The sequence below is a fragment of the Triticum aestivum genome, chromosome 4A (genome assembly GCF_018294505.1).
Source record: "Triticum aestivum cultivar Chinese Spring chromosome 4A, IWGSC CS RefSeq v2.1, whole genome shotgun sequence".
NCBI classification, from domain to species: Eukaryota; Viridiplantae; Streptophyta; class Magnoliopsida; order Poales; family Poaceae; genus Triticum; species Triticum aestivum.
The window spans coordinates 636,615,040-636,624,545 of record NC_057803.1 but is presented as its reverse complement, the minus strand read 5'-3'; the positions used below and the strand labels follow the sequence as shown (position 1 = coordinate 636,624,545).

Below are 9,506 nucleotides of genomic sequence, written 5' to 3'. Positions count from 1 at the left end.
CCGGTGGCATTGCTACCCCGCAGGGCCCCCGTCCCGCCTAACCCTGTAGCGTTTGACCACGGGATCTAGTCCTTTGACTTTGCACGGACGGGCTTTGACCAGCGGACCTCCCCACCCGGTTGTGTTAGGTCAGCCCATAGGAACACTTTGGAGCAACATCCAGGGCAGACCCACAGCAAGATCCCCTCCGTGTAGACCCGACGCATCCGTTTCCCTCCTCCAGGTGCCGGCGGCGGCGCCGTCCGTGAGGGGGGCACACCCCAGACACGCGTGTCGGGCGTTTGCAACCGCCACAACACTTCCAGACTTGTGAGAGGCCGCCTACGCAAGATTTGGCGGCATGCTAGCCCCCGGAGGCCGCCGGCCACAGCCGTAGACGCCCGAAGGGCAATCCGTGTAGAGGAAATTTTTCGGATACTTCTCCATCACCAAAAATTATGAAAAAAAATACTATTGTTCGTCTAGCACATGTGCCCACGTCGTGCAAAAAACTCATGATTTTATCGCGCTCCGAGTATTTAATAATATTCACGCCGCATCGTTACCGCAAAATGTCTACTACCATGTCATCGCCATCTGTGAGGGGGGCCACGCCCCAGAGACGCGTGCCGCCTCTTTGGATATTTCACCACACCACCCCGCATGTATGAGGGCCCGGTGTGACGCTCCGGTGGCATTGCTACCTTCACAGGGCCCCCGTCCCGCCTGACCCTGTAACGTTTGACCACGGGATCTAGCCCTTTGACTTTGCATGGACGGGCTTTGACCAGCGGACCTCCCCACCCAGTTGTGTTAGGTCACCCCATAGGAACACTTTGGAGCAACATCCGGGCTAGACCCACAGCAAGATCCCCTCCGTGTAGACCCGATGCGTCCATTTCCCCCCTCCATGTGCCGGCGGCGGCGCCGTCCCTGAGGGGGGGCACACCCCGGACACGCGTGCCGTGCGTTTGCAACCGCCACAACACTTCCAGACTTGTGAGAGGCCGCCTACGCAAGCTTCGGCGGCATGCTAGCCCCCGGAGGCCGCCGGCCACAGCCGTAGACGCGCGAAGGGCAATCCGCGTAGAGGGAATTTTTCGGATATTTCTCGATCACCAAAAATTATGAAAAAAATACCACCATTCCTATAGCACATGTGCCCACGTCGTGCAAAAAAACTCATGATTTTATCGCGCTCCGAGTATTTAATAATATTCACGCCGCATCGTTACCGCAGAACGTCTACTACCGTGTCATCACCGTCCGTGAGGGGGCCCACGCCCCGAAGACGTGTGCCGCCTCTTCGGACATGCCACCACACCACCCCGCATGTATGAGGGCCCGGTGCGATGCTCCGGTGGCATTGCTACCCCGCAGGGCCCCCGACCCGCCTAACCCTGTAGCGTTTGACCATGGGATCTAGTCCTTTGACTTTGCACGGACGGGCTTTGACCAGCGGACCTCCCCACCCGGTTGCGTTAGGTCAGCCCAGAGGAACACTTTGGAGCAACATCCGGGGCAGACCCACAGCAAGATCCCCTCCGTGTAGACCCGACGCGTCCGTTTCCCCCCTCCAGGTGCCGGCGGCGGCGCCGTCCGTGAGGGGGGGCACACCCCGGACACGCGTGTCGGGCGTTTGCAACCGCCACAACACTTCCAGACTTGTGATAGGCCGCCTACGCAAGATTTGGCGGCATGCTAGCCCCCGGAGGCCGCCGGCCACAGCCGTAGACGCCCGAAGGGCAATCCGCGTAGAGGGAATTTTTCGGATATTTCTCCATCACCAAAAATTATGAAAAAAATACCATCATTCCTATAGCACATGTGCCCACTTCGTGCAAAAAAACTCATGATTTTATCGCGCTCCGAGTATTTAATAATATTCACGCCGCATCGTTACCGCAGAACGTCTACTACCGTGTCATCACCGTCCGTGAGGGGGGCCACGCCCCGGAGACGCGTGCCGCCTCTTCGGACATGCCACCACACCACCCCGCATGTATGAGGGCCCAGTGCGACGCTCCGGTGGCATTGCTACCCCCCAGGGCCCCGTCCCGCCTAACCCTGTAGCGTTTGACCACGGGATCTAGCCCTTTGACTTTGCACGGACGGGCTTTGACCAGCGGACCTTCCCACCCGGTTGTGTTAGGTCAGCCCATAGGAACACTTTGGAGCAATAACCGGGCCAGACCCACAGCAAGATCCCCTCCGTGTAGACCCCACGCGTCCGTTTCCCCCCTCCAGGTGCCGGCGGCGGCGCCGTCCGTGAGGGGGGGCACACCCCGGACACGCGTGCCGCCTCTTCGAACATGCCACAACACCACCCCGCATGTATGAGGGGCCGGTGCGACGCTCCGGTGGCATTGCTATCCCCAGGGCCCCTGTCCCGCCTAACCCTGGAGCGGTTGACCACGAGATCTAGCCCTTTAACTTTGCACGGACCGGCTTTAAACAGTGGACCTTCCCACCCGGCTGTGTCAGGTCAGCCCAGAGGGACACCTGGGAGCAACATCCGGGGCCAAACCGACAACTACATCCTCTCCGTGTAGACCCGATGCATCCGTTTTCCCCCTCCAGGTGCCGGCGGCGGCGCCGTCCGTTAGGGGGACCACGCCCCGGAGATGCGTGCCGCCTCTTCGGACATGCCACAACACCACCCGGTTGTGGTAGGTCATCCCATAGAAACACTTCGAAGATGCGTCCCCTCCGTATAGACCCGATGCGGCTGTTTCCGCCCTCCAGATACCGGCGGCGGCGCTGTTCGTGAGGGGGCACATCGCGGCGCTGCCCTCCAGATGTTTCAGCATAGCTGTTTTTGATTTTAATAAAATATAATGTTCTATATTCAAAAGAACATGACGGCACATTATTAATGTGCTCGAAAAAAATACTAACTATATATATATATTCATAATCTATGAAAAAATTACAAACTACACATATATTCATATAATACATAAAAAGCATAAAAACATATGTGAAAAAAAGCATAAAAACATATGTAAAAAAAGCATAAAAACATATGTAAAAAAACACATGTAAAAAAAATAACTATGCCGACGCCATTGCTGTCGGCATAGATACGGCTGGGGTTTAGGCGGGCGCCGTGCCACGGATCGATGACGTGGAGCCTATGCCGACGGCTGCCGTCGGCATATCTGCGCCGCGGATCAGTGACGTGGCGTGCGGAGGTATGCCGACGGCCGCCCGTCCCGACCGTTGGCACAGCTTTGACGCCGTTAGCCGCTGGTCACGGGCGGGGTCGCCGGGCCCACATGTACGCCGACGGCACACTTATGCCGACGGCCACTGTTGGTGTTTATTAATCTAGGTCGACGGCTGATCTGTGCCGACGGTTGCCGTCGGCGTAGATAGGGGTAGCCCGACGGCCAGGACTAGGCTGTTGGCATAGATCCAAGTAGGCCGACGGCAGCCGTCGGCATAGTTTTGGCCGTCGGCGTAGAGCCGTTTTCCGGTAGTGAGTCGATCGGCCTTGTCCTCTGGCGTCTGCAGTCCACCTGCTGTAGGCGTTCATCTTCCTCGACCACCATGTTGTGCAGGAAGTTGCTAGGCGACAGAGCAGTGCCGTACATACCTTGCACTTCCGACTGAGCTGCCGGCCCATGACAACGTTGTTCTGGTAGTATAAGCCATCCACGTTGTCTATCTCCTGCGCTTGAGCTACTGCATGCCGTAGCAGCCGTCTACACCTTGCTCGAACGCCATGCGGTTGTCTAACTCCGTTGCGTACGTCCAACTGATATTCATCCGCACTAGTGTGGGTGTGACGAACTGACGATGGTAGTCGTCGGCGTCTTCTGTCGTCGTGCCGGCACGCAGGCCCTCCGCCAGCAGTGGGTGTCCGTCATGGTCAACCGTGTGCCGCGGCCGCGTGCTCGCGGTAGTATCCTCGGGGTAGCCGCAGGCCGCAGGTCGCAGCCTTCCTCTTCCTCTTGGAGTTGATTGCCGGATCGGACGGGAGGATCTTGCAGAGCACGAGGTCGCCGCCTCCGTGCTCCTCCGAGATGCCCTACTCGTACATGATCGATCCACCCGCCCCTCACGTTTTTGCCGGACTCGCTGTCCTTGACCATGTAGGACAAGTCCTGCACGTAGCCGCCCACGGCGCTTCCTCCCTCCACTGGCTTTGCGCGATGCTCCGAGTGCCAGTGCTTCCCGAGTCCCGACCACGCCGTCGATCGTGCGCGGCTTCCTGGTTGCGCCGCCGCGCGCGCTCTTCTTGCGGTGCATGGCAGAGAAGAAGTACCACACCGGCTGCATGCGCTTGTGGCCTTTCCTGGTGCCAGGAGCCTTTTGGAACGCGCGGGCCAGCTGCTCCGGCTCGGCGGAGTAGACGTCGGCTTCGTGGATGAAGCGGCCGATGTCGGCATGCAGGGAGGGTCTCGCTGGCGATCTTGCCGCGCAGGTACAGGTCGCTGAGGTCTTTGTGCTGCGGGCTGAAGGTGAAGCCTGGTACAACCTCCACATCACGGCGAGGTTTTGTATATTTATGTTTGACAAAAAATTCTGAAAGATTTATCCTAAATTCTAGATAGAAAGCTTTGCCACGCTGCAAAGGCTTGAACTTCAAAACATGTTTTATGCGAGAAAAAAAAATGTGTTTGCACGAATCGCGATGCGCAGAATGGATGGCTAGATAGGAAGGGCCTGGGTGCAGGTGTTCTATTATATGTTTTCGCGAACACATGCATGCAAGATCGCTAAGAAAATTTCCTTCTTTTAACCAAATTGTGCTACCATCACTACAAAAAAGACATATGTTGTATTGTGTTTCTGCATAAGCGGAATGCGGAATGTAATTTGTTAGCCACTCAGCTTCTAGCAGTGTCAGCCGAGTGCATATATATAGATTGACATAAGCAAGACGCACGGGAAAGAAAGGACCCTCGGCTTACTAAGTAATACACCAAAAAGCGCCCAAAATACACTCGGCTTATACCAAGCTCTCGGCATATTGAGGTAAAAACGCTCAGCTTTTACGAAGCACACAACAAACAACTGTGCTACGTGGTTGTGCTCACCGCAATTGACGGCTCAGTGACGGTTGGTGGTATAAGCCAAATCTGGCATCAACCCCTTTACAGAAGTTGGTCACGTGCACCATTTGGAGCCAGAGGAGTGTGGTACCAGCAGGCGCGCTCCTATTGTGCGCCATCTTGCACTTTGTTAAGCTCTTTCGCCAAGACTTCATATTTCCTTGTCCTAGGAATGTATCCGGTGCACCCGTATTTGTGGTGCTACCGGTGCATCGAATGTCATAGAATATTTTTAAAAAATCTAAAAAAAATTCCAGCATGTTAACTCAACATAAATGTAGGATGTCACAAAATTTCGTATAATATTATATTTTTTGAGATACAAAAATGACAAATTTGACATCAGTGTGATAATGGGTCAAATCTAAAACCCAAGTTATGTTTTTTACTATTCAGTGTTGAATTTGTCATTTTTTTTGTCGAGTTATGTTTCGAATTTTGACTTGAAATTTTGTGACAACCTACCTTCATGTTGGGTAAGTGTGCTAATTTTTTTCAGAATTTTTTGAACATTTTATATAAGAATAATGTGAGCTCGGTGCACCGGTAGCACCACAAGCTCCGGTGCACCAGATATTTCCCTCCTTGTACTAGGACAATGCCCGTACATTGCTACGAGTAGAAGATAAATGACCATGCGTTGCCACGAATAATAACAATGTAGACACATTGATCAAATTATTATTTTATTTCAAAAATAAGTGTTAAGCATGGTGTCGTCTGGTTTTTACCATAGAACGCACAAATACAAACTCTCTCCCAATTCTTTTCTTCTCGGCAGTCTTTGTGTCTCCTCAATCCGCCAAATCCTCGTCACCGAAGAAGTTATATATAACTTGATATATACCATCCACGATTATTGATGAAGTAGTATTAGTATGCCTCGCTCATGACGAGTTTTGCTGCTTCTGCGACAAGGTGAGGAGGATATGCAACACCTCGCCTTGTCGGGTGCCCCTTCTCGCGGTAGGTATGGCACGAGGTGCTGGCCAGCTGGTGTCGCTCCATGGACACACTACCTTGGCCAATGAATCCATTCGTGTCCTGGTGGGAATACTCCTACTCCAACACCCCTAAATCTCTTCGACGTTGCCTCTCCTTCACCATCATTCTCATGACATGGCATACTTGAAGTGCCACAACTAGTGTATATTGGAAGCCGCCCGCCTCTCTGTCACTCCTCTGTTGTAGTCTATCCAGAAAGACGTGCACTACTGCTAGGCTAAGGCTGACGCTACCGAGCTAGGCCACAACATCCATGAGATGAGAGATCGACTCTTTGTAGTGGGGTCCAGCATTAGCAACCCGCTTATGTCTGCTTGGGGCATTACCCTCACGACGCTGGTGTCCGTCTCGTGTGATGTAACCGAAACCTACACTCGCTATTCTTCTATTCTATCAATGGAAAGACATGCAAGCTCTCCGTATTCGCGAAAAAAGAAAATTTCAAAACTTCTTCTCCCAACAGAGTGGCAGAGCCAAGCTCCAGAGTCCAACCGGCTGAGCCGAACATATTCCCATCCCAAGCCCCCAACCCACCCCCACACCCACACGGCACCTGACCCAGGCCCAGCGAGCGACACCATGGCAGCGCCGCCAAGCCGCCCCGTACGAGCTCGTCGAAGAGATCCTCCTCCGCCTCCCACCCGACGACCCAGCCTGCCTCCTCCACACCTCTTTCGCCTGCAAGGCCTTCCGCCGCGCCGTCTCTTGGCCTCACTTCCGCCGCCACTTCATCGGGCAGCATCGGCATCTGGCGCTCCCCTTGCTCGGTTTCCTCCACAACATGGAGGACGAGCGCGTCCCCCACTTCCTCCCCACCACCGCCTCATACTTCTCCCTCCCCGCCCCAGATCTCACCTCCTGGCTCGGCCTCGACTGCCGCCACGGCCGCGCCCTCTTCCTCTCCAAGGGCTAGCTCCGTTGCTCAGGAACTCCTTGTGTGGGATCTAAAGACGGGCATCGAGTGGCGCATACCAGTGCCCCCGCTGTTCGAGGACGGACGGCTATGAGTACCGGACCGCGGCCGTGTTCTGCCCAGCGGACGGATCACGGATGCGACCACCGGGACTGCCACAGGGGTCCCTTCCGCGTGGTCTTCGTCTTCACCGTCCCCATCTACCACCAGCTGCGGTGGCCCGGTTTCACGTCGGCGTGCGTCTACTCATTCGAGACTGGCACATGGGGTAAACTGACCGCGATGCGCCACACGTCTTGCTTGATCTTCACATTTCATTCCAGCGTGCTCGTTGGGAGCTCTCTGCTCTACTTCATGTCCGACAGTGGGTGGATCTTAGAGTATGACTTGGCCAGCCACGACCTCACTGGGTTCAACCCGCCACATGACGGCCCCGAGCAGACATTTAGCCTCATGGTGGCGGAGGATGGTGGAATTGGAGTTAGTGAAGCCTTTTGGTTTGCAACTCAAATTATGGTCAAGGGAGGAGAGTGACGACACCGACACTGATGCACAATGGGTCTTATGGGTCTTAAGCCTGGTCATCCACTTGGAAATTTTGCCCCCAAATGGTGCTCTCGTGGATGCTGAGACTAGAGTGATCGTGTTAGGATATGCCGAGGGAGTGAATGTCATTTTCATTAACACAATTGCTAGCCTCTTCACAATCGATCTACAGTCGGAGCTGGTGGAGAAGGTGTGTGATGATCATGGCTTCTGTAATTTGATTCGAGTTGTCAGCTTCTACACTCCTGTGGACCGTGGCGAATACCAGGATCTGCAGCCGTCGATCCCTAGTGAGGAGGTTGGTGATGAGGACGGGGGAGAAGAGGAGAAAACAGTAGATGAGGCACAACAACTGCTTGACGATGGGTCCAACACTATCAAGGAGGGGGGCTTTGTCAACACCTTTGAATGTGTCAGTCATGACCTCAATATCAGGTGAGGGCTCTACTCCCAAACGCTTCCCATATTCCGAGCTGCGCTGAAACATTTGTGCGGATGTGATTGTGTAAAAAATACTTACCATTAGTGGTACTTTTAGGATCAGCTGTTGGTTTCCATGTGCCCTTTCTTACTTTGGGACTTTGATGTGGTTTGAGGGATTCAGTGGGTTTAATTAGCCTTAGTGTTTTTCGATGGCAGTACTTGACAGTTAGAACCTGACATCTTTTGTTAGATATGTGCATTGTGATGAACATTGAATCAAAGTGTATTTATTGGAGGGATAGGTGTTATTCCATTTGAGAAGAGTTACATACCTCTGGTGCTGGCTAGTCTGTTATATGAAGAGCAGCCAAGAGAACATATTTAGCACCTCGTGTCATCAAAATGTCTGATGGAATAATTTTAACCGTGCCGTTCTTCCTCAGATTGCAGTAACTTGTGTTATCTATAAACTTAACAATTATAGAGTGCAGTAACTTTCACCTAGGGTTCGGGGTTATGGGGAAGTTGCTCTGGGGTGTGCTAGCACGTTTGACAAATATGAATGTGCAGACAAAGCTCAAGAGGTGAATGATTCTTTGGATAATCTTCCCAGGAGTGCTTCAAGTGAGGAATCAGTGACGGGCACATCCAGCGAAGATGACGATGATGGGGTCTCAAAGACCTCTGGTAGCAATGGTGAGGATGCTGCTTCATCTTCAGAGGAAGGTGATGCTGAAGAAGGTATTATATCATTGCCCCTTCCTTTGGACCAGTAGTGGTGCCAGGGCTGCACAACTCTGTGGTGAAATACCTTATTTCTCTGAAGTTTGCATCGCTCCCTAAGTTTTTGCATGAAATTTCATTCTATGGAGTAGTTTCACAAGTAACTTTTGGGATCAACCGCCCTGTAGTTTTAGCGAAGCACTGCCACTGTCCCCAGTTAGTCATATAGTCCCTAAGAAAAAGATGGTCATGTAATCCTGCGTATGTAAACTAGTAATAGTCTTGTTAATTGTTCGGGAATTGAGACTTGGAAGGAACTGATTGCTATTTGGACTTATCTCTTGAATTCTCATCACTATTCCATATAAGACCATTTAATCAATGTTGTTTTGCTAAAAATTCTTATTTAATAATATTAATATAGATAGTAGATGATGTTGCTAAAAGCAGAAAATGCTTTCATTTCTCAAAAAAACTTGAACTTGTGTCTGGTGCCACATGTCAGCCATTTTGCCTTCTAAATTTATATACGTGAATTGTTATTATTTTGAATCCGAGGCAAAAGCTTTGCCTGTTCTATTGATCAAGAAGAAGATTTGTTGCCCGGTTAACCATGGAAACCGGGCTAAAATCGACACATGAATTTTTATCTTTCTTACCTATACACTTGGAATAGCCAGTTTGAAGATATATGGATCTATCTCAATATTAACCTCACACAAGGTAGCTTTTACTACACAAGAGCTGCTCTTCAACCATGTCTTGCATAAGTTATGCAATAATGTTTTGTTGGTGTTAAATGAACCAATCTATTATTATCATCATGCTATAATGGTTAAGTTGGATCATTTAATCAT

General features: G+C 51.9%; 1 protein-coding gene across 1 annotated transcript; it reads left to right on the top strand.

Moving 5' to 3' along the window:
- Positions 1 to 7,182: 7,182 nt before the first annotated feature.
- LOC123082802 (uncharacterized) lies at positions 7,183 to 9,158 on the top strand. Its single transcript, XM_044505046.1, has 2 exons — positions 7,183 to 7,938; positions 8,540 to 9,158. Exons 1-2 carry the CDS (start codon positions 7,340 to 7,342, stop codon positions 8,700 to 8,702), a joined length of 762 nt encoding a protein of 253 aa, XP_044360981.1. The 5' UTR covers positions 7,183 to 7,339; the 3' UTR covers positions 8,703 to 9,158.
- The last annotated feature ends 348 nt before the right edge of the window (positions 9,159 to 9,506 follow it).

Bases quoted from the DNA above. Each gene is read 5' to 3' on its own strand.
- LOC123082802 (XM_044505046.1), top strand. From the start codon at position 7,340: ATGACTTGGCCAGCCACGACCTCACTGGGTTCAACCCGCCACATGACG. The intron at 7,939-8,539 runs GTGAGGGCTCTA...TAATCTTCCCAG, and splicing joins AGTCATGACCTCAATATCAG to GAGTGCTTCAAGTGAGGAAT.